The 25,279-nt window shown below is 43.3% G+C and overlaps 1 protein-coding gene and 1 non-coding gene across 2 annotated transcripts in view; one reads left to right on the top strand and one right to left on the bottom strand.

Annotated features, from left to right (window-relative positions):
* Positions 1–25,279, top strand: part of SMS (spermine synthase) — a 49,068-nt gene that overhangs the window by 22,859 nt on the left and 930 nt on the right. Inside the window, exons 3-10 of the mRNA XM_059384999.1 lie at positions 1,647–1,737; positions 2,254–2,318; positions 7,077–7,252; positions 8,490–8,646; positions 9,322–9,409; positions 17,737–17,851; positions 18,638–18,717; positions 23,881–23,996. Of these exons, the coding sequence (XP_059240982.1) occupies positions 1,647–1,737; positions 2,254–2,318; positions 7,077–7,252; positions 8,490–8,646; positions 9,322–9,409; positions 17,737–17,851; positions 18,638–18,717; positions 23,881–23,996 (888 nt within the window). The remainder of the gene's footprint in view (positions 1–1,646; positions 1,738–2,253; positions 2,319–7,076; positions 7,253–8,489; positions 8,647–9,321; positions 9,410–17,736; positions 17,852–18,637; positions 18,718–23,880; positions 23,997–25,279) is intronic.
* LOC132007931 (U6 spliceosomal RNA) lies at positions 17,175–17,282 on the bottom strand. The gene has a single exon (XR_009401483.1). It is a non-coding gene; the product is annotated as a U6 spliceosomal RNA (small nuclear RNA).

Raw genomic sequence — 25,279 nt, 5'->3', positions numbered from 1 at the left:
CCTGGGTTCTGTCGCTCCATGGGCAGAGGACTGCACTAGAAGCCCCCGGTGGTTAAGGGTGATGTTTCTCCACGCTTAACTCCTCTCCAGCTCCTCTCCTTTGTGCTGTGGTGGTGGTGGTGGGGAGGAATGATAGGCTCAGTCAGATGTAAATTATTTGTGGTTTCCTGGACCTGAACTTGATTTGGGGGCCCTTTAAAGGCTGAAGGTGAAATTAACTAGTAGTGTTGAGTTTTTAATCCAGGCACGCTGCCTATAGAGTTCTTCTAATTTGGTACTTTTCAAATGTCTCTTTAACCACAACTTAAACTAAGAAGTAATTTTATTTTATTCCTTTTTATTTTTTAAGATTTTATTTGACAGAGAGAAAGCAGAAGTAGGGGAAGGAGCAGCGACAGAGGCTGAGGGAGAAGCAGATTCCTTGTTGAGCAGGGAGCCTGATGTGGGGCTTGGTCTCAGTACCCTGAGATCAGTGACCTGAGCTGAAGGCAGACCCGTAACTGATTGAGCCACCCAGGCACCCCAAGAAGTATTTTTATATCATAACCCTGTACACAGTCATCTGTGTCTGTACAGTAGAGGTACATGTATGATTGAAGCAGAAGTTTCTCTACATAATAGACTTTTATTGCATGTGATTCACTCTGATTTTTTTTAAAGATTTTATTTATTTTTTGGACAGAGAGAAAGATCACAAGGAGGCAGAGAAGCAGGCAAAGAGAGAGGAAGAAGCAGGCTCCCCGCTGAGCAGAGAGCCCGATGTGGGGCTTGATCCCAGCACCCTGGGATCATGACCTGAGCTGAAGGCAGAGGCTTAACCCACTGAGCCACCCAGGCACCCCCCACTCTGATATTTTAAGAAAAATGTAAAGATCCCCCAAATTAGGGGTCAGAAAGCTTGTTTCGTAGGGAGCCACTTAAGAGTCTCTGTCATATTCTCTCTCTCTTTGTTAAACAACTCTTTAAAAATGTGAAAACCATTCTTAGTCTGCAGGCTTTACAAAAACAAGTCTCGGAGGCTGGATCTGGTTTGCAGTCTGTAGGGCTAGAGTGTGCCAACCCTGATCTCAGTCAGTTTAACCACCACTTGCTTGCAGTCAGAAAACCATGGCTCCATTGTGAACTTGCTGAAGGTTAATTGGGAAGGCCTGAAGATGAAGGGCCATGGTTACTAAACTTGGCCAAATTATGTACCAGGAACCTTCTGAAAAATCAGGTTCACTCAATAAGGTAAAAAGATTAAAAAAAAAATCAGGTTCACCAGGGCACTTGGCTGGCTCAATCAGTAGAGTATGTGATTTTTGATTTTGGGGTCATGAGTTGGGGTGGAATTTACTTTAGTTTTTTTTTTTAATTAAAAAAAAATCCGGTTCACAGAACTTGCTAGTGAATCACTTTTGGGGCCCAAGAACCTGTTATGTGAAAACATTAGCATCTGCTGACTGTCTAAATCTTCCCTAAACGATTGGTGGCTCCCCACCTCCAAGAAGACGTTCTTGTAAGAAAGCAAAGGCTTAACCATGTAATGTAGGGGGAAAAAGAGCAGCAGTCTTTCCTTTTAGTTAGGTGGGTGGGTTGGTGTCTTTTTTCTTCTTTTGAATGCCATGATACAATTCCTAACCTTCAAATTATGCTTTCTTTTGTAGCTTTGCCAGTTTGAGAATTTACCCGCATGGATTGGTGTTGTTGGATCTTCAGAGTTATGATGGTGATTTGCAAGGCCAAGAAGTGGACAGTGTTGGTTTTTCACTTTTATTTACTTTTATTTAATTTATTTTTTTTTACCGATTTTTAATTACAGGTATTTGAGGGTTATCAAATCTCATATTTTTTAATGATAAGATGATTTTATGCAAGTGCTGATCTCCCAGTTAAGTTTAAATTCCAGCTAAGTGATTTTAGAAGAAAAATAGTGGTTCCTCAATTGTTAGGGACCTGGCTTGTCCTTGTTCCTTTGGCTGCTTGAAAACGGAGTCATTTTCCTTTCCATTGGACGAAATGTAAACACTTGAGCAGTATGTTATATCTGCATTATCCTTGTGCTCTCCCCTTTCCTGTTGTCTTGCTGGTGACTTGAACTGAGCTTAGCACCAGGAGGCTGGGTTGGCGTGGGTGTGTGGAACTGGGCCAGGCCTGGAGGCCGCTGCAGGAATATCGCCCAGCTCTGTCACCATGGCCTCAGCCTCCTGGAGCCTTAGCTGTTCTACTCAGCTTCTTCTGTAAGCCCAATGACTTCTTTTCTTTGAATTGTAGCTTTTGAACAAAGTAGAAGAACGAATGAAAGAATTGAGTCAGGACAGTACTGTGCGGGTGAAGCGGTAAGTCCACTCCTGAATGTCCTTTTATATTTGTTTAACTGGTAAAATTAGAATGGCGGTGTTGTCCCCGAGTAGTGTCCGCTTCTGGCCAACATGGTAGACTGAGCTACTGGATGCCTCACACCCAAACAAGACAAAATAGACGAACACACACATATGCACATGCACACACACGTGTGCACGCATGCGCTGTGTAAAATGAAACACAGGTAGTGAGGAGATAGTGAGTGAATCAGGATCTGGAAGCGTATAAGGCAGAGGAGCTGGGGGAGGCTTCCGCCTCAGTCGTAGGGGAGTGAGAGAACTCCCCACCCTGGTCCAGGAAAGTGAAAAGGTTGCTGTCTCTGCTCAGCTCTGGGGCTCCGGAGTGGAATTCAGTTCTAAGATTTATGACAAGACGGGGTGATAGAAAATTTGCCTCAAAGCTTTTGAGTAAGGTAACTTGGCAAGATACTAAGAATCCGAGAGGCCACCCACCCTGAGCTGTTAAGCCCCCGAGTCCCGATCCTGACTGTGGCTATTTAAATTTCAGTTAATAAAAAAGTTCCATTCCTCAGTCTCACTGGCCCCTGTCAGGAGCTAAGGGCTAGTGCACAGCGCAGATATGGAACATTTCTTTTGAACACTGCAATGGTATTTGTGCATGGCAACAGATTTTAAAAGAGCTTTGATAGAAGTCACAGCTTTGACATTTGTTGGAATGGACAGAGTCTTGTGAGAGGCCTGGGAATTAAGAATAGGAGTTAATCATGGATGCCCCACAAGTAATTCTCACCAGTTTGCTCTGGTCTCTGGGTGGCTCCTTATCAGGCCCTGAATAGTGGGAGATCTGTCTCTTACTCACAACAGCAAACACAGAGAAACCTAGAGGGACTTTATCAAGGTCATGTCATCACTGATGGAAGCAACCAGAATACAGATTTCTCTAGTTGACAGGACTTTCCAGAAGCAGGCATTCATTTTGGCAAGACCTAGGATGTGTGTGGAGGACTTATTAGCTCAGCATGCTAAGTTTTTTCAGACCACAGGAAAGCTCCAGGGCTGATGTAAGGCAACTAGAATGTTGGTTAATCTCCTGATAGGGTAGAAAGCAGGAAACTGCCAGTAAATGAACACAATAGTGTACAACTTGCCCACTGTGGAAGTCGGTCAGAGCACCAAGATTTGTTTACCCCACCTAAGTTCAGTATACAGCTCCTCAGCCATATTTCCCTCTTCCCTGTCCTTAAAAACATGTCCACACCCATCCACTTTTCTGGGCTTTCCACCTTTTCCTGCTTGCAGAAGTTTTTAGCATTCCTTCGACTGGTGCACACGTATGTGTGCACCAACCTGAATTCAGAGGGTTCCCACTGTGTTCTGAAATGTGTTAACTCTGTGATGATGAATTGGCCAACATCAAAATGCCTCTGATTTTTATTGGTCTTGCTTTTATTGGGGTTACTTCTAGGAGTAAGTAAGTAGATGGAATACATTTATGGGTTTTGGCACCCACGAGAAGTCTTTGTTTCGGGTAGAGCAGTTCTCCAAGCGAGAGTGGAGTTCAGCTTCATATTTTCAGTTCAAAATCCAGACCTTGCTTTTGCTTGTCATCGCTCCTTACAGCTTTTCGTAAAATCACGGTAGAGGGGTCCAGAAGTTACTGGGAGTACTTGGTGGCAGGCTTTTTGTAATTGGCCTCAAAAGGACAACAGTGATGCCATTTTTTCTGTCTGGGGAATGATATGGTTAGAAATTTAGTCATCAAGTAACTCGTAACATTATCTGAAATCATTATTCCCCTGTGGGCCATGGGATGGGGGCACTTGGGTGGCTCAGTCGTTGAGTGTCTGCCTGCAGCTCTAGTCATGATCTCAGGGTCCTGGGATCGAGCCCCACATCAGGCTCCCTGCTTGGCGGGGAGCCTGCTTCTCCCTCTCCCACCCCATCCCCCACTTGTGTTCCCTCTCCTGCTGTGTCTCTTTCTGTCAAATGAATAAATAAAATCTTAAAAAAAAAGCTATGAGGTGCATTAGATAAGTTATTTTTATATTCTCTTTTTCCAAAGAAAAGGAACAGGAAAACAAGCTTATGTCCACTAAGTTTTGTCGGGGTCGGCGTCGGGGGTGAGGGAGAATGCAGTAGGCACAGTGTACCTGAGACCCAGGACTTGCTCTGTCTGACTTGCTCTCTACAATCCTCTTCAATTTTCAGCAGTGAAGGTTGAAAGAGGGGTTGTGCTGGGCTCCAGAACATCTCCGGTAGCCCATTACAAGGAGATGCCCTTCATGCTAGGATGAGTACTTCATCAAGATAAATGGCTTCCTCATCCTGTTAGAGATCCTTGTTGTTTCTTTGCCAGACTAAAAACCATTGTGTTGCCGGGCACCGAGCTGCGTCAGTCGGTCAGGCATGCCACTCTTGATCTCGGGGTTATGAGTCGGAGCCCATCTTGGGTGTAGAGATTACTTAAGGATGAAATCTTAAGAAAATTTAATAAAATTAAAACAAATGAAAACCGTTGTGTTGCCATGAGTTCCTTACTTCCGCCAAGGCACTTAGTGACACAGTTGAGAATGGACATTTTGTTTCATCAGGTTTTTGCATAGTTTAGTAATTTCTTATAGCTTGCTTGCCTGTCAACCAGGGGGTGGGTTTCCTCCCCTGAAAGCCCATGACTTGGCATTTTTCACCTTCATCTAAGGTCACTGGTAGTTGACGCTCCTGCTTCTGTGTAGCCACCAACCATTAGCCAGGGCTCGAAGAGGCTTCCCCCAAGTCCTGTTTGCATGCTCTGGGCCAGGGAGGAGAATGTATTGTCCTGTTTGGGTCTCCACATGTTACAAGACAGGCCTGGTCTACGAACATTCTAGCAGCTGCCTTTGTTCACTTAAGCAGTGCAGGGAGGGGTTAAATCAAGAGTTGCTAGGATTAAATGAGAATTAATGGGAATCTGCTTTGTAAATCTGAATGTTGTTGTCTGTATGTATACACACACACACACACACACACACAGTGCACATGCAAGCAGGGGGAGGGGCAGAAGCAGAAGGACAGAGAATCTCCAGCATACCGCATACCCAGCGCACAGCCCGATGTGGGGCTCTATCCCATGACCCTGAGATCATGTCCTGAGCTGAAATCTAGTCGGACACTGAACCGACTGAGCCAACCCGGTGCCCCAGTCTTAATGTTCTTCATGGTTGTCAGTGTTTGCTCAGAGGAAGCTTCATTAAAACAGGTTCAGACTGTATTCCTGGAAACAGGTGAGTGGGAGGGCAGAGACTCACCAGAGGAAGTCAGAGGTAGCAGATCTCAGCATACAGCTGTTTGTTGCTGGAGAACACATGACTTGCACACAGGTAGGTAGGGAGCTAGTTCTCATTTTGTGTTTCTTTTCGATTTGCCAGTCCCCGGTTCAGGCTGTGGTTTTCATTGTCATTTAGTGTCCTCTGCTGGTAGTTCTTAGTACATTCACATTGTCTGAAATACTGAGCGTTTGCAAAAGAATGGGATGGGAAATTCTCAGTTTGCAATCCTTCTAGTAGTAATAATATATTCAGGCAAGAATCTTCTAGATGCCAAAGCTACTACTGGAGATTTGTGGAGAGATCAGGGCTTTTGCGCAGTTTTGAGAGGGCTACCCCACAGGCTGCTTACTGATGTCCAAGGGAAAAAAGGTACCTTTGCAATTGGAGGGATCTAGTGCCATCCGCTTGAACCAACTGGTCACACTTAGCATCTCTAATGATAAGACAAGCACAAAGCTTCTGCCCCTGATGTGCTCCTTGTGGAAATATCTGCTCCCCTGACTTAATGAAGAAAGAGGTGTTCACGCAAACCCACCTTAGGCATTTTCTGCAGAGCACCTGATCTGCACTTCCCTGAGATGTTAGGAAACACACCAGGTGGAAAAACTATACTAGATAAAATGAGGGTAAAAAAGGAAAACAAAATAGAGCTATGATCCTTCATCCAATAGCGGAACAGCTGTAAGTGACATGGTTGGGACAGTCGTGGGGGCATTGGAATGTGGATTGTGTACCAGATGATGGTATTAGACCCCTGTACACTTGTGTGAACATGGTAGTGGCAGCGTGGTGTGGGGTGACCCGTCCTCAGAGATTCCTGCTGAGGTATTTGGACTGAAGTGTGATGTCTGAGGTGGCCATTATGTCCAGCCTTTTTTTTTTTTTTAAGGGAAAATTGAAGGCATGCCAAAAAGGTTCATTAAAAAGGTAATCTCTTAATGTATGACAGGGGCAGAGATTTGCTAGTTTTGTATATAGCTGAAAACCCAGGCTTTACATTTATATACTATTCTGGAACTGGTCAGAGGGCACATGGCTGGCTTTTTTTTTTTTTTTTTAAGATTTTTTTTATTTGTCAGAGAGAAATCACAAGTAGACGGAGAGGCAGGCAGAGAGAGAGGGAAGCAGGCTTCCCGCTGAGCAGAGAGCCCGATGCGGGACTCGATCCCAGGACCCTGAGATCATGACCCAAGCCGAAGGCAGTGGCTTAACCCACTGAGCCACCCAGGCGCCCCACATGGCTTGCTTTTATACACTCCTGCTTCCGGGTTCGCTTTTCCCCCCAAACTTTTTTTTTTTTTTAAGTAATCACTACACCGAACGTGGGGCTTGAACTCATAACCCCAAGGTCAACAATGGCATCGTCTGCTGACTAAGCCACTCTGGTGCCCCTCCAGGTTCACTTTTAAGATAGCGGCCCCATAAGCGGTGTTCTATAAATGCTCATTCTTGTTTTCCCTTTTTTCAGATTACCACCCATAGTTCGAGGAGGAGCTATCGACAGATACTGGCCCACCGCTGATGGTCGCCTGGTTGAGTATGACATAGATGAAGTGGTGTATGATGAAGATTCACCTTATCAGAACATTAAAATTCTACACTCGAAGCAATTTGGGAATATTCTCATCCTTAGCGGGGATGTTAGTAAGTATTCCATCCCTACCCTAGTTAGGTAGCTACCTAGTTAGCTAACTAGCTACCCTAGTTAGGTATCCTAGTCACTTAGCATAGCAAAGTGAACTGTTTTAGGTTATGGTGCTTTCATGACAAAGAGCACCATTGTGGATGTGTCCTAGTTTGTCCTTGGCAGTGCTGTTTTTTTGAAAGGAACATTTATGTCATAATAACCCATGGATTGTCTGGGCTTTCATGTTTTATTTTTATTTTTTATTTGAAAGATTTTATCTTTTTTTTAATCTTAGAATGTGTGAATGGGGGTGAGGAGGGGCAGCAGGAGAGGGGAAGCGGACACCACTCAGAGGGCAGAGTCCGACCAGGCCCCCCGGGGCCCCAACCTGTGACCCTGAGATCGCGATCTGAACCTAAACCAAGAGTCAGACGCTTAACCATCCGAGCCACCCAGGTGCCCCTAGGCTTTCACGTTTTATGGCAGAGCCATGAAAACTTGGTCTTGATGTTCCTTTTTCTTAGTATACTTAGTGTTGAGTATTGGCACGATACTCATATAAAGAAAAGATGATTGTTTATTTTTTTAAAGATTATATTTATTTGTCTGACAGATCACAAGTAGGCAGAGTGGCAGGCAGAGAGAGAGGGGGAAGCAGGCTCCATGGCAAGCAGAGAGCCCAATGTGGGGCTCGATCCCATGACCCCGGGATCATGACCTGAGCTGAAGGCAGAGGCTTTAACCCACTGAGGCACCCAGGTGCCCCTGCCTATTTTTTAAGAAATATTTTTGTTATGGAAAATTACAAACCTGAGTAGACAAAATGAACCTGCGTATACTCACCACTGAGTGCTAACAATTTAGCAGTTCTGGGCCATTCTTGTTTCCTCTAAACCCGAGTTTGCTTTTTTTCTCTCTCCTATTACTTGGAGCAACTCTCAGATTGTTTCATGTAATAAAAGATGTGATTGCTTTTAATCAGCATATCAGAACATTCTTAAGACTGAATTCTTTTTCCTGCTGACCAATTATGTGTATGGGATATATTAGGTGTCAGGTGAGTAGGGTTGATGAAAAGTCCACAATGCAAAAAAAAAAAAAGGACCTCTGTACATTGTTGACAGTTTTTAAAGATCAAAAATGAAAAACAGTGCGAATTTTAGACTAGATTCCAGCACTTTCTAGGATGGCAAGTCAGGTCGCAGTATGGGTTTCGGTAGACTTACATTTTGTACCTGTGTTTTTCCTCCCTAGATCTGGCAGAGAGTGATTTGGCGTATACCCAGGCCATCATGGGCAGTGGAAAAGAAGACTACAGTGGCAAAGATGTGCTGATTCTTGGGGGTGGAGATGGGGGCATATTATGTGAAATAGTCAAACTGAAACCAAAGATGGTCACTATGGTAGAGATATCCTTTGTTTGGAGGTCAAGTTCAGTTGGCTTCTGTTTCCTTCCTCTTTTTGTCTTAAGACTCCAGTTAATGTTACGAGGCAAATGCCTTATAAATACTGCCTTGAACAAACATTCCATTTAGTACCAGTAGCCTTTTTATATGGCTACAGACAAAACAGCAGAGATCCCCTAGTGGAGAAAGCGAGAAAGCACCCTTGGTAGCGTGTCTACTGCTTATCACTTTGGAAGGGCTTCTTCATGAGAAGAGAAAATTCCATTCTTTTTGAGTGACCTTGGTACAAAAATGAAATCATTGTGGGGTTTTTTTTGTTTTTTTTCTCTTTTTCTTTTTGTAAATCTGATACCCAAGTTAGTGTTATAAAATTTATGTTTGTTTTACCTTTATAAAGATTTTACTTTCCTTTATTCAGATTTTTATCTATTTATTTGAGAAAGAGAGTATAGTGAGGGGCAGACAGAGAGGAAGAGAATTTCAGGCAGACTCCATGCTGAGCCGGATGCTGGGCCCGATCTCACAACCCTGAGATAGTGACCTGAACTGAGATCAAGAGTCGGATGCTTAACCGACTGAGCCATGCAGGTGCCCCTGCCTTTTCGTTAGAGTATTACTATTTCAGAATTCTTTGATAGATCCAAATTCAGGATTAATTTCTCCTTGACCTGTTGGAACATTGACCAAATGGTGATTGATGGATGTAAGAAATACATGCGAAAAACATGTGGGGACGTCTTAGACAATCTTAAAGGAGACTGCTATCAGGTAATTATGTTTTCTAGATAACATTTTGCAGTCCGCTAATAATATGTTATTGACTTGAATTGTACCTTCCTAAAACAACTTTAAGGGAAATTGGTTAAGAAGATACATAGATCATCTTGGAGGGAAGGAAAACGTTGCCCTCTACTGTTAGAAGGTGGGGGAGGGACAGTAGATTAACCCCCCAAACTGATTAGGCACTTGGTGACCGGAAAACAAAGGAGACCACACCGTAGAGTTTACACCGAGTTTTACTCCGGGACGCTTAACTGAGTGGCTGGATCGGGCAGAGGATGGTCGCAGCAGCTGCATAGTTACTCTCTGCAAGGTCCAGACTGTGGTCCACGGATGTTATAGAGGAAGAGGACATGTAGGAAGGGCACTGGAGTCCGAGCGTACTGTTCCCATGACCTTCACTGGGTATGTGTGCACCTAACTGACCTAACTGGCCTTTAATCAAGCTTTCATTAGATTTTACGGCACCACCTGTGTTTGAGGAAGGGGAAAGACTGTTATCTCTAACAGATTCACAGGAAGCCAAAACACATCCCAGCCTTCCTGGGCAGGCATTTCTGACGTACATCTATTAATCTCTAAGGTTCCAGAACATGTAGTCCCAAGAGGTCATTGAGCAAACATGAACAAGATCAGAGGGCCAGAGACGGACTCAGGATTATCAGCACCCTTGCCCTCTGCCCTTCTGGATCTTGACTAAGACTCCTATATAATAGAAGACAGATTAACAAGAGAAAAACAGCAGTTGAGTAATGTTTCTCTTATGTGCTTGGAGAGACTCAGAGATAAGTGAGTAACTCGGAGGTCGCTTTAGAATTTAGGCTTAAATATCATCTTAGTAGGATTAAGGGGTCATAGGTGTCTTGGGCAAAGTGAGTGATTTTTAGGAACGATAATGGGCCCTTGGAAGAGTAGACGCAGGAGGTATATGATATTTGTGACTAAGTGTGTCTGGATGTGGTATCCGTCTCTTGTCCTATGATAGAGGTCACCCTTTCCTGGTTGAACCCACCAGGGAGAGGCTCTCTGACAGTGGAGTTTCTTTCGGAGGATTTGTCTTCAGGCAGATTGAAGGGGAGTTCACAGAAAGTTGTTTTCTCCATTTGCTGTTTTTCACGTGCCTACAGCTCAATGTAGTAGACCAAAGTGGCGTACTTTGAGGTGGTGTGTTCTGCTACCCTTCAGACTCTTTGTGTGAATTGTGTACATCTCAGCAGTTGCTTCTTGCTAAGCAAATTAGTTTCTGTCCTAAATTGTACTGTGCTTGCAAGTTGACCAATCATTACAGCTTGTTGGATATGTTTTGTATTGTATTTTGAGCATGCACGTGTTCAGTGCTTATATCTACAGTACTTGTTAGAACAAGATAACCAAGCAAATACATTTTATTTGAATAGGATCTTAAATGTGTGTCTTTAAAAAAAAAAGGAAATAAAAGTATGTCTCCAGTTTTTTTTTAAAGATTTTTTTTATTTGGCAGAAAGACACAGCGAGAGAGTGAACATAAGCAGAGGGAGAGGGAGAGGGAGAAGCAGGCTCCCCACTGAGCAGAGATCCCGATGTGGGGCTTGATCCCAGGACCCTGAGATCATGACCTGAGCCGAAGGCTGAGGCTTAACAACTGAGCCACCCAGGCACTGCCTGTCTCCAGATTTGGAAACAATTCAGACGACTGCTTTAATTTGTTGATCTGTAAATTGTTTACCCCTACTGCATCTTCCCTAATATGTTGGCATCCAAATTTGATTTCATGGTTCATGCATGTTAATTTTTTAAGCTGGAAGAGAGATCTGTCTCTGTTGAAATGTAGGTGTGATTGTTTCGTGGGCAAAAGGGAAAAGAAGGATATATATTTCACATGTGCTGTTTGAGAGTTTTAAGAAGGGGCGGGGTGGGGTCAGTTTCATCAGAGCATGGCAGATTTGTTGCACTCACACGGAGCTTAAACTGTTACCATTGTTGTCAAATAATGTTTGCATTGTTAGCTAGACTCTCTGCCTAAGGTGTTTTAACCTGTAATTCTCAACCCTGCACCAAGTGGCTGTGCTCCTCTTTTGTAGCTGAGGAAGATTCAGCTTAGTTCAAAGGACATTTATTCAAGATTATAGGGTAAGTTTAGAAGAGTGATTCACTCTGATACCGGGCTCCCTGGCTCCTGAAACTTCCTTATATGGATTGAGAACAATGTAAGCATATGCAGAACCACCAACCCAGACATGTGGGACGGTGGAGTTGTAGAGTGTTGTAATTAGCAGCTGGCTGTATGGAGGGACCATTACTAATGGCTTTGAAAAACAACTCTTGACTTGCACATCTGTCTGAAAGCAAAGCAGAGCACCAAAGGCAGGTGGTGACATTGACATTGACACTTGACATTGACATTCTAGGGAATGGAAAAGTATTTTATTTGAAATGGTTCTGCTTTTGAGGAAGTTAGATGTCGGAAGACACCCGCCCACCCCTTCCGTCTTCTTGCTGGATTAGAACAACCATTAGGAGGAGCCTGGAAAATTCTTCTGAGGTTGAGGGTTTTCTGAGTGCTCTCAAGGGATGGGTTGGGGATTTCCTCATCTGGGGGTACCACAGGCAAGCCCCTTATCCATTAAAATACTATCATTACTAAAAAGCACCAGGTCTTTGCAAATGTTTATTTCAAAAACACATAATTACCCTGCTTAACCAGTTTTAGAAAATAGAACATGTTCCAAAGTTCTCTCCATTCTTTTTATGATAGATTAACCTTAATACTAAAATCCTTAAGGTAGTACAAAAAGAAAACTAAAGATTGATTTTGATGAATATACAAGATTCTCAAGGAAAAATAGTAAAACAAAATCCAGCAGTTTATTTAAAGAACTCTTTAGGCCCAAAGAAGATTTAGCTCAGAAACATAAAGATGGGAATCTTAAGAAATCTGTCAACATGATTGATTGTATGCATTATTTAAAAGAGAAGATAGTATATTAACAGATGACAAAGCGCTTGGGATATTTAGCATTCTTAATAAAAAGTCTTTTAAGTAAGATAAAATTTCAATAGAAATTGAATAACTTATCAGAAACTTAGTGTCACACAAAATGGCAAAATACATATGGCGTTTCCAGTAAAACTAGAAATAAGGTGAAGATGCTTATTGTTATCCTTATTCAACATTGTTTTTGAGGCATTAGCTAAGGCAGTAAGTTAGGAAAATGAAGAGTAAAAATATAGAAAGAATGATTATTTGCAGATGATGTTAAATTGTTAAATGCTTAGACAGTCTAGGATACTCACCTCAAAAATGAGTTGAGTTCATGAGAATTTGGTGAAGTGATTGGATGGAGACAGTCCAAAAAAAATTTTTTTAAGCTATGTTAAATCCAGAACAGTTTGAACGGAAATTGGAGGTAGAGAGTGGCCTGGAGATCCTATCAGAATAATGACAAAGAATAATGACCAATTTTTTTCAAGTTATTAATTTTAATTCTAGTGTAGTTAACAAGAGTATTATTATTAGTTTCACATATACAGTACAGTGATTCAGCAATTCTGCATTACTCCCTGCTCATCATGCTAAGTGCACTCTTAATCCCTATCACCTGTTCACCCATCCCCCTGCCCACCTCCCCTCTTGTAACCATCTGATTGTTCAGTATAGTTAACTGTTTTTTGGTTTGTTTCTATTTTTGGTTGTTCTTTTTTTTTTTCCTTAAATTCCCTGTATGAGTGAAATCATACAGCATTTGTCTTTCTCTCACTGACATATTTCACTTAGCATAATACACTGTAGCTCAACCGTCATTACAAATGGCAAGGTGTCATTCTTTTGATGGCTGAGTAATATTCCAGTGTGTGTGTGTGTGTGTGTGTGTGTGTGCGCGCGCGCGCGCGCGCGTGCGTGCATGCTTTATTCATTCATCAGTTGATGGACACTTGGGCTGCTTCCGTATCTTGGCTATTGTAAATACCGCTACCATAAACATTGGGATACAAGTATCCCTTTGGATTAGCAAATGTTCTTGTATTCTTTGGGTAAATACCTGGTAGCGCAGTTGCCGGGTCAGAGGGTGCGCTCTGTTTTTAACTTTTTGAGGAACGTCCATATTGTTTTCCATAATGGCTTCTGCCATGTGCATTTCCACCAGTAGTGCAAGCGGGTTCCCCTTTCTCCTCATCCTTGCCAACACCTTTTGTTTCTTGTGTTGACAGGTGATATCTCATTGTAGCCTTGAATTGCATTTCCCTGGTGATGAGTGATACTGAGCATCTTTTCATGTGTCTGTTGCCCATCTCTGTTGGCCGTCTGGAGGTTGTCTTTGGAAAAATGTCTGTTCGTGTCTTCTGCCCGTTTTTAAGTTGTGTTATTTGTACTTTGGGTGTTGTGTAAGTCGTTTATATATTTTGGATACTAACCCTTTATCAGATAATGTCATTTGCAGATATATCTTCTCTCATTCTGTAGGTCGTCTTTTAGTTTTGTTGATTGTTTCCTTTGCTGTGCAGAAGCTTTTTATTTTGATGTAGTCCCAGTAGTTTATTTTTGCTTTTTTTCCCCTTAACTCAGGAAACAGATCCAGAAAAATGTTGCTGTGACTGATGTCAGAGAGGTTCCTGCCTGTGTTCTCTTCTAGGATTTTTGTACTTTGAGGTTTCACATTTAGGAATAATGACCAATTGTTAAATAGTTAGGAGTATATTTAATTAAGAATGGTATTGTGGGACTGATAAGAATTATGTCAAGATCTTATTAAACTACCACAACTGTAGTTGGACTATATGGAGGGGCTCCTGGGTGGCTGGGTCATTAAGTGTCTGCCTTCAGCTCAGGTCATGATCCTAGCATCCTGGGATCGAGCCCCACATTGGGCTCCCTGCTGGGCAGGAAGCCTGCTTTCCCTCCGCCAGTCCCCCTGCTTGCGTTCCCTTTCTCACTGTGTCTCTCTCTGTCAAATTAATAAATAAAATCTTTAAACAAAAAGAATTGGCATATATGGAGAGGCATATTATATTTTTAGGATGAGAATACCAGAACCATGTCTTTAACTTCCTAATTATAAGTAAGTCCAATCAGAATCCCAAGGAAGTTTTTAGAATTAAGTCAGATGATTTTTAATTTCATTTGTAACAATAAATACCTAAGAATAGCCAAGAATAAATTTTTTTAAATATTTTTTTTTATTGAGACACCCGGGTAGTTCAGTTGGTTAAATGCCTGCCTTCGGCTGTGGTCATGATCCCAGGGTCCTGGTATGGAGCCCCCGCATCTCAGGATCTCTGCTAAGCGGGGAGCCTCCTCCTCCCTCTGCCTGCCGCTCCCCCTGCTTGTGCGTGCTCACTCTCTAATATATAAAATCCTTTTTTTAAAAAAGATTTTTAAAAAAGATTTTATTTATTTGTCAGAGAGCGAGTGAGCACAGGCAGGCCGAGTGGCAGGCAGAGGGAGAAGCAGGCTCCCCGCTGAGCAAGGAGCCCAATGTGGGACTCCATCCCAGGACTCTGGGATCATGACCTGAGCCGAAGGCAGCAGCTTAATTGGCTGTGCCACCCAGGTGTTCCAATAAATAAAATCTTACTTATTTATTTGACAGAGATCACAAGTAGGCAGAGAGGCAGGCAGAGAGAAAGGGAAAAAGGCTCCCCGCTGAGCAGAGAGCCGGATGTGGGGCTTGATCCCAGGACCCTGAGATCATGACCTGGGCCAAAGGCAGACAGACGCTTAATCAACTGAGCCACCCAGGCGCCCTGCCAAGAAAAATTTTTTAAAAAAATCATAGTGCAGGGAAATTTGCCTTGTTGTTTAGTAATTTACCGTTAAAGCATAGTAATGAAGTAGGGAGTGTGATGTTGACACAGGAATGCACATAAAGAGGAATGGCAAGGAGACTTTGAACATGTCTGCGTGTGTATTCATGCAAGTAAAGATGACCTAGGATGTATTTCAGTTTGCTTGGGAAAAGGAGATTGAGTTGATGTCATAGGTGATGCTAACACAATGAGCTGTCCATCTCCATCAGAACAAAGTTAACGTGACCCTAGAAACCATAGAAAAATTAATCTCCGACAGCTTAAGCTCTGGATGCAAAAACTTATTCAGCATATTTAACCTTAGAGCTGGAAAACCTTTTCAAGAAAGACAAGAAACCCGGAAACTACAACCACCACCTGATTGCATAAATGAAGCTGAAAAACTGGTAGCAAACACGACAGGGATTTAATCTTTTCAAGAATGCAGAGAGCCGCTACAATTTAAGATTTAAAAAAATAAGATAACTAAAGAGAAAAACAGCAAAGGATGTGAACTAGTATTTCCCAGAAGACAAAAATCGTACATATGTCCTATAAACTCACCTTTGTTAACGGCCCAGCAAGTTCATGTGAAAACAGTAGCAAGGAACCGGACAGAATAGAAAGAGGGACAGATAAAAAAAGGGGGACACAACAGAATGAGGTGCTTGCATGCACTGCTAGTTGGAGTGTGATTGTCATCGAAACTATAAAAACTAAAGTGGACATGCCTTTGGTCTCAGCAACCCAGTGTTCGCATGTGTGGCCAGCAGACCGGCATCTGTCTATACGTTTTTCATGGAATGATACAATTTTAAGAAATATCACTACCCCTCCCCCAGAAAAAAAATCTATCTTTACCAGGAATGGTGTTAGATGAACATTTTTGAGTTCAGAAGGTGTGTGATCCTAGTTCTAAGAAAAACCACGTGTGCGTTTGTGTGAGAATGTGTGTTGGTAGGAGTGTATGCGAGCATAGGAGAGCACTGCGCATGTCCCACGGGATTGAGTAGTGTCTTGATCTCTGTGTGGTTGCACTTAGATGGCGCATTAAGTGAAGCAAGTTATAAAACAATAGGGCTGTGAGATCAGGTTCTTCAAATTGTGACTGAGGATCTGTGTAAGGACGTTCAGAGGAAAAGTTCTGGAATAGGTTATTTTAGGGAATTCTGGCAAACTTGACTTCTGACTTCCATGAACTTGGTTTTCATGAGTAAGTGTGTTGTAACTAGAGAAATGAAGGCAGGCCCCAAACCGAGTTCCTGTACTATTCACCCATGAGGGTTAGGGGTCCTGCTCCCCACCCACACACAGTCAGAAATCTACAACATAACTTGACTCCTCCAAAACTTAACTAGTAACATAGTGTTGACTGGATGTGTTACCAAGAACATAGTCAGTGGACCCATTTTGTATGTTATATGTATTATGTATTGTATTCATACAATAATCCAGAGAAAAGTAAATGTGATCGAGAAAATACTTCTACAGTGTTGTATTAGAAAAAAAAATACTGTGAATACCTATTTGCTGTATTAGGAGGAAAAACAACTGTGAATAATAAGCGAATAACAGTTCAAACCCATGTTGTTCAAGGATAATTGTGTTTATTGCACAGGATCTGTTCGAGAATTCCAGCTCTTAACTACTGTACTTGTTAATAATTGTGATTGTGCGAGTTGGTATTTCTTACACGGTTGTCTTACCAACAGTATTCTAAGTGGTTAAAAAAAAAAAAGGAAGAACGGTAGGTTAAAAGTTTGAGGTGAGATGCAAAAAATCAATAGACAGTGAAGTCATTCAGTGTTTAGCATAGAAGAAAAAGTCAAAGTAGAAGAAGATAGAGACAGTAGTAGGAGAGACCGTAGACTAGAGTTCAAGTATGAACTTGGCTTTCATACAGATCTCGGTGTACTTCTTGACTTCGTTTCTTACCGGGTACCTTTGGGCAAGCTTCCCCCCCCCTTTTCCCTCCCCCCCTCTGTCTCTCAAGAGTATGGAATCCTTCAGGAATTTTTGTTTCGTCCTTGTGCAGAGGCCATGCTCCTCTTCCGCTGTATCATTCCAATTGTAGTGTGTGTGCAGCTGAAGCAAACACTATATATTCTCTCTAGTTTGATTTAGAGAGGAAGGGGTGGAGGGCCAGAGGGAAGAGAGAGAACCTTAAGCAGGCTCTCCATGCCTCTCCCAGCGCGGAGCCCAATGTGGGGCTCGATCTCACAGCCCTGAGCTCATGACCTGAGTCGGAAGCTTAACTGACTGAGCCACCCAGGTGCCCCTGCGTAACCTCTCTTAACTTTGGTTTTCCATTGGTACAGTGTGGCTAATAATAGTACCTGTAGATATGTTGCTTGGATGAAGTGAGGAGGCAGACAAAGCCTCTAGCAGGCACGGAATTGTAGCCGTAGGGCACGGCTGGAAGTCACTTTTGCTCAAAGGCAGGCCATGTGCCGCCAACAGCAGTTTCATTTCCCGCCCCCCTCCCCAAGGGTTTTAGCGCTTCCACCCACATGAGTCAGCTCACGTGTGTCTGTTCCTCTTCTCTTTGGAAGGTTCTAATAGAAGACTGTATCCCAGTACTGAAGAGGTACGCCAAAGAAGGGAGAGAGTTTGATTATGTGATTAATGATTTGACAGCTGTTCCGATCTCCACATCTCCAGAAGAAGGTAGATCCTGTTTTTTTCTGTTATAACCGAGATAATGTTCATGAAAATGTTTTCCTTGGCACTCTGTGAGAATGGAAGGTTCTTAGAGATGGTCTCCTTCGTTGGTTCCTTCAGTTTTTCAAGGTAGTTCAGCTGAGGCCCACGGTGGAAAGATGGTTGGATTTCAGACACTAAATGGACACATTTACTCAGTCGTTGGAGAGAGACACTAAATGCAATGGCTCCTAATCACATCATTGACAAATTAGCTTGTTTGGGGATTTATTTCTGTTACGTGATTTTTAACCTGTACTGGGACAAACTGGTGAGCTTTCTGAGCAACACCAGAGACAGTTCCCCATTCTCAGACCACCTACTCCACATCGCTGCTGGTTTGGTGTGTCAGAGTTAGTGTTTTCCCCATAATCTTGCCTTCCTGCTGAGCTTGCGGACCAGGTCCCCATGTGACGACCCTTGCTGTTTCTCTCTTGGGATGTCCTGCTTCCCTCTTAAGCTGTTGTCTTTGAGATTTCAACCACTGCATTTTTGTTCAAATCTTTATTGGTATCGTTAAAGCAGTGCTAAGCACATGAATACTTTTGACCTTGCTTGAGTATGTGCACGTGTGTACAGGACTCCCCCGAAATGACAGTAAATGCTCTTGAATATTAGGTCTTAAGCTCTTGGCTATTTCTTTCTTTTTGGGAGGTATTGTTGAATATTAATGTGGATAATTGACTTTTTAGATGTTTCTGATGCATGCAAGCCCATATTTATGTAACGTAAAAATTTTGTTTTAACATCCAGATTCCACATGGGAGTTTCTCAGACTGATTCTTGACCTCTCGATGAAAGTACTGAAACAGGATGGGAAATACTTTACACAGGTAGATTACTTAACTGGTTTTTTTCCCCAAAAGTCTCAATAAGAATTTTATATTTTGAAATTTGCATGTATTTTATTGAAATTTATATTTGTTAAGGATAGAACGTTGTAATTGAATTATGTTCTTTCAAACAGTAGTTTATAAATAGCTGACCTGTCCTGCCTTGGGAATTCATTCTGTCCTCAAGACCTGCTGTCCTGATTGCCCAGCCCTGGGCTGTGGCTGTAGTGTGTTGTCTCTGCCAGCAGATGGAGACACAGATTGTGATTTGGGTTGTTTTTTTTTTTTTTTTTTTTGGGGGATTTTTTCCCTTGAAAAGCCAGTTTATCCACATAAGTTTCATAAACTGCTTTGCCTGTAGTATGTGCTCCTACCACCAGATGGAAGCAAATTTTTTTTCTCATTTTCTATGGGCTTCTTAAATTTAAAGTTTGTATCTTTTGTTATGTAAAACATACATATACATAAAATCTACCAAAGCCCTGAAGAATATTCTGAAAATGATCACGAAAGGAGCTAAATGATGATCTGCGTCTCTTTACTTGGTACAACAATCCCTTGACCTATAAGCAGAAGATAAGCACTTTGGTGGTATTGCACTGTGGTTCCTATAATTCTTACGGGCTTTTGGGAGACCTCCCGCACCCCTTTAAAAAGCATTAGTATGTTTAAATGTGAAGGACTAGTAGAGAGGTCTTAACTTTATTCTCCCAAGGAGGCATGTTAATGCAGGTACAGGGCGGTTGATGGGGTCTGAGATTAATAATGCTGAAAACAACTTGGCAACTCTAAGAGACACTTTGGTCTTCAGCTGATCCTGTTTTCCTTCTCTTCCTGCACGAAGATCCACCCCATGGTGATTAATCCTAGATCTTGTACTTGGTGAAAATATTGGGAAGCTTCTTGGGAAACCGACAGCTGCTCATGAATGGGTTTTTTGGGCTTGATGTTTAGAAACGATTTTTTTTTTAACACATTCTAGACTTGACTCCAAAGCAGGGGTCTGCAAACTATGGGCAAAATCTCCTCTCCTGCTTGTTTTGATAAGATTTTCTTGGTAGACGGCCACACGCTTTCGTGACAATTTACCTTTGGCTGCCCTCATGCTGTAGGGGCAGCATTGAGTAGTTGTGATGGGGGACCATTGGATCTGCAGAGCCTCAACTATTTTCAGTCTGGTCCTTTACAGAAGAAATTTGCAGACCCATGCTTTATAGGAAGTCTACAATGAAACCTGGGGAGGGCTGCGAAGAGCCACAGGGGTGGGAATTGCGCTGCCTCAGGGCGGGGAGGCAGGTAGTTTGAACGGGGAAGATAGGCTTTCATGAGACTAGACGAGACAGGTCCTCAGACTTGATCTGCCTCCCTTCTCTTCTCCGCTTCACATTAGGAAAAGCTGTAGAGTTTCTTTGATACAAAATAATGTCTATGGCATTTGTGTAAATTAGGCAAAATACGACCCCCCCTTGATAAGTGGACATTACTAGTACCCTCGCTTGACACATCTACATTCCTCCCTAATCCATGTCTACCTCAGAAGGTAACCCATTTTTTTAAATTCCCATATTTTTCCTTCCTTCCTTCCTTCCCTGTGCCCAGTGTGGGGCTCAAACTCGTGACTATAAGATCAAGAGTCACACAATCTCCCTAGTGAGCCAGCCAGGCACCCCCTCATACTTTCTTTATAGATGTTTCACATGCGTGAAATTTCCTAAATCCTTATATTGTTTACCTTGCTTTTGAACTTGCTAAGAACAGTGGTGTTAAGAATGTATTTTTCTGGGGCGCCTGGGTGGCTCAGTGGGTTAAGCCTCTGCTTTCGGCTCAGGTCATGGTCCCAGGGTCCTGGGATCAAGCCCCGCATCGGGCTCTCTGCTCAGCAGGGAGCCTGCTTCCTCATCTCTCTCTCTGCCTGCCTCTCTGCCTACTTGTAATCTCTGTCAAATAAAATAAATAAAATCTTTAAAAAAAATGTATTCTTCTGGACCTGCTATTTTTTTTGACATTACAGAAATCATAACCTCTTTTTTTTAAAAAAAGATTTTATTTATTTACTTGACAGACAGATCACAAGTAGGCAGAGAGGCAGGCAGAGAGAGAGGGAAGCAGACTCCCTGCTGAGCAGAGAGCCCGATTCGGGGATTGATCCCAGGACCCTGGGATCATAACCTGAGCCGAAGGCAGACGCTTAAAAACTGAGCCACCTAGGCACCCCGAAATCATAACCTGTTAACTGTTAAATTTAAAAGATAAAAATAGGTGCCTGGGTGGCTCAGTCGGTTAACCATCTGACTTTTTTTTTTCAAGATTTATTTCATTTGAGAGAGTGAGCACAAGCACGAGTAGGAGGCACAGAGGGACAGGGGGAGAATCTCAAGCAGACTCCCCCATGAGCGCAGAGTCCAGTGCAGGCCTCATTCTCACAACTTCCGAGCCATCTGCCCCTGTGCTCTCTCTAAAAATAATAATAATAATAATAATAATAATAATAATAAAAGGTATAAACAGTACAGAAATCTGTAAAGTAAAAAAGCAAGTGTTACCTACCCACACCTAACATGGGCCGAGGAAGACTTTCTAGAACCAAACTAATGAACTGGGATACATTCACCTCTTAGAATGCCCCCCCCACACCATTATTCCCTTCTCTTCCTCCAATTTAATATTAGTTTTTACACTTCACATCCTTAAAAGGTGTTTAATTCTCTGTTATTGGGTTTTTGTTCTGCATCTCCAATGTCTTTTTTAATCCATTGAGAGGTTTTATTTGCTTGTGTTACATCCCAAGAAAAAGAATCCCAGGATTTTCTCTCCTGTGTATTTTCACCTTGCTTCTTCTCATGGTCCATGATGCCAGCCAAAGTTGTCAGAAGAGTGAAACCAAACTGGTGGGATGAGAGCAGATTATTCTGCCATTTTTCTAGATCAGATCTAGGATCACGCCACAGTTGTCTGACCTGCCTGTGAGGTTCCCGGCAGTGTTCCCAGCTCTGTGATCATCAGTGATCACAGATTTGCCGCTACAACATCACGGGGAGAAACTGGACGTGGAATTCGGAGCCTAGCTTAGTACGTGCCTGGCTTTGCCTCTCTTCTCGGCTCCGTTAATGCTCTTGAGAGCGTCGGCCGGGATGTTCGTGCGCACCATTATGGCAGCGGAGAAAGACCTGATACGTTTTTCTTAAGAAAAGAAAGAAAGGCATTTCCATTTAAAAACAGAGGAAACATTACTTTTTTGGGGTAGGTCTCCATTTGTGGTGAGGTTTTTTCCCTTTCCTTTTTAAGACTGCTTTGTGACAATGTTGGGGAAGAACAAATTAAAACTTTCCTATTTCCTTACCACATTCTCAGCAAGGACATCCTCCCATAAGCCCTCAGTGGAGAGAGAGTGGTGTCAATTTTAAGATGGCAAGAAAAACCATTGAAATGTGCACCGAGGTGGCATTTCCATTCTATAGCTTCCCCAGGGGTGATGTGTTCTAAAAACATCCAGGCAGTGTTTTCTATTTGTGAATCGTAAATTACACGTGTGGTGTTTATATACTCTCACAGTGAACTTGATGTTGAAACCAAATTATATCCTGGTGAAGGGCTCTTTGGCCAAATCCCACTGCGGGACCCTAGATGATGGGTTACTAAACGGGCTGGCACTGGAGGACGACGTCATGCTGAGCGAATGTGCTAAGTTAAAACCACCAAGGGCGGCTCTCAGAATAGTTCTTTTTGCCTACTTGCCTGTGGCTGGTTGGTTGGTTGGTTGGTTTTGAAATGCCCTTCGTGGGGATGCTTACATCACAGGACGCTTCATTTGTAAATGGTTTTCATTTTACATTGTACTTGGCTGTTCTGAGGCACATTGGAAGTGAAGCTGTTAACAAGAACTAGAATCGGCACGCACATTCAGTAGTCTTCAGAATGTTAGGAACTTCAGAGGTTAAAAGGTAGTAGGTGGTATTAAGAACCCATTAGGAGCAGCCCTTGGGGGAAATGGTGCTAGAATTATAAGCCCTACCCCAGACCTACCGAGTGAAAATCACTTGTGACTCCTATGCGCATTACAGAGGAAGAAGCTCTCCTTTACGGATGGCTGGCAGCCTCAGTCAGTGGAACATGGGACTCTTGATCTTGGGATGTGAGTTCGAGCCCCAAGTTGGGTGTGGAGATAACTTTTAAAAAAAAAAATAAGAAAGCAGTGGCAGTCCTGCTCTAGAACTATGCAGATCCTGTGTTCCTCGCTCTGCTCTGGTCTTGGCCTGCATCTCATTCATCCTTTCTTCCTTTGTGGTCACAGAGTGGCTGCTGCGGGTTCTGATGTCACCTCTAGGTACTAGGTAGGAGAGAAGTTGAAGAGGCGGGTCACTCTGTTTATCCTTGGTTGTCCGGAAGCTGAAACTTTTTCCCAGATGCCCCCAGCAGGCTTCCCTCTATCTCCCTGACCATTGGCTGCTGTGGGGGTGCTGGGGGCGGGTTGAAAAGGTGGTGGCAAGAAAGGGAGAAATATTAAAACAGCAAAGTCAAGAGATGTTTGATAAGGAGTGGAATTGTGGGATATCCTTTATTTATTTATTTGACAGACAGAGATCACAAGTAGGCAGGGGGGCAGGCAGAGAGAGAGAGAGGAGGAAGCAGGCTCCCTGCTGAGCAGAGAGCCTGATGCGGGGCTCGATCCTGGGACCCTTGGATCATGACCTGAGCCGAAGGCAGAGGTTTTAACCCACTGAGCCACCCAGGCACCCCCAGGGTTGTAGTCTTAAGCCATTCTGGAAATCGAGAACATTATCATTCTGATGCTTCATTCTCAACACCGTGGTGATGACGGCGCAAACATCTTGAACGGCGGTGTGTATGCATCTTTGCTCATTGAGTGCTGTTAATACAATGACTGTGTTCCTGATGAGAAAGTGGTCTCTCTACTTTCTGTTGCTTCATACGCCGAATCATTTGAAATGGCTTGATAAACGAGGTAGAAGAATAATGAGCTAATCGATCTGTAAGTAGAACTGAAAACAATTTGTCAAAGTACAGAAGCCTTATCTCATTTTCAAAGATGAACTTTAATCTAAAGCCAGAATTGTTTTCATTGTTTAGAGGTCTTCAAATGAGCTGGGGGGGACCCTCAGTGAGACTCAACAATCCCATTGTTTGCTTTTCTCTTTGATTTAGGGTAACTGTGTCAATCTGACGGAAGCCTTGTCGCTCTACGAAGAACAGCTTGGGCGCCTGTATTGTCCTGTGGAATTCTCAAAGGAGATCGTCTGTGTTCCTTCATACTTGGAATTGTATCCTTAGACCATACCACTGTGCTGCCAGATCACAACACCAATTAAATCCCATGCCACTTCAACATTTCCGTCCAATCACAGATGAAATTAGCTCTGTACTATAGACGGCCATGGTATTCAGATGTGGCTGCCATTTCCTGGAACTTGAAAACAATGCTGATTCCTGGGCCGCACCCTCAGCTTCTGGGGTGTGGCCTTGCCATAGCTCCCTACCACAGCTCCCCAGGTCGTTTTACTGATTACGCCGGGCTCCTTCTCAAGCCCCACCCAGCAGAGGCTGGAGCTTTAAGGCCTGGTGAGCCATCTTTTTTTCGTTTTTTGGGTTTTGTTTGTTTGTTTGTTTTTTAAAGATTTTATTTACTCCTATGACAGCGAGCGCACGAGCAAGCTCAGGCAGAAGGAGAGGCTCATAGCTGAGCAGGGAGCCTTATGCCGGGCTCTGGGATCGGACCTGAGCTGAGGCAGACGCTGAGCCAGCCAGGCGGCCTGGGCCGCTGAGCCATCTTAACTAGCCTGCCTGGAGACCGTTGTGCATCTAAAGCTGCAGAAGCTCTACTCAAAAGCTCCCCCTGAGCTGGAGCAGGCAGAAGGAATGAATATGCTCATTCGACTTTTATATTAAAATTAATCCCACCTTAATATTAGTTTCTACACTTCACTTGATCCCGATTTGCACTAGAAACCAAGAGCTAAAAATAATGCGGGGGATTACAGAGCTAATATTGGTGTTGTTCATTAGCTCCCGTTAGTAAAGTTAGTCCGGAGAAAAACCAGATTCGAAATTTAAAATGCCTCTCTTTCTCCTAAAGCAGACTCTGGTCTCCAGATAAAAACTTCCTCATCTGAGGCGCTGGAGTCCAGTTTCCTGTCACAGCAGTCTTCATTGCTATCTAGGGTCCCGTGACTACGAGGATCCTGTGACTACTGCTGGCCCTCAGGGAAGTCCTTGCCTGCGAGCCCCGGCAGCCTCTGACAGAGACACAGGCCCTAGGAAACTCCCTAGGTCCCCCTGGGAGAGGGGAGCAGTCTGTCTGTGGGGCGGCCATTTTCTTCCATGACCTCTGGAGATCCCTGACCTCTCTCCCCGCTCCAAACCGTCCACCTTCATCACGGTTTCCTTTTGGAACATTTTTGTAGTCAGATCTGTTTATATATTGAGACACTGTAGCAGTCAGTTGATAACATTTGGAGAAAAGGCTTCTGACCTCTGAGTCCGCTCCATGCTTCCATCTTTGTCTCCTCCTCTTTCTCCCTCATACTTTCTCCCTCACCCGCCCCCC

Source organism: Mustela nigripes, chromosome X (genome assembly GCF_022355385.1).
Source record: "Mustela nigripes isolate SB6536 chromosome X, MUSNIG.SB6536, whole genome shotgun sequence".
Classification (NCBI taxonomy): Eukaryota; Metazoa; Chordata; class Mammalia; order Carnivora; family Mustelidae; genus Mustela; species Mustela nigripes.
Note: the sequence above shows the minus strand (reverse complement) of the source record. Positions and strands in the feature narration are given on the sequence as shown.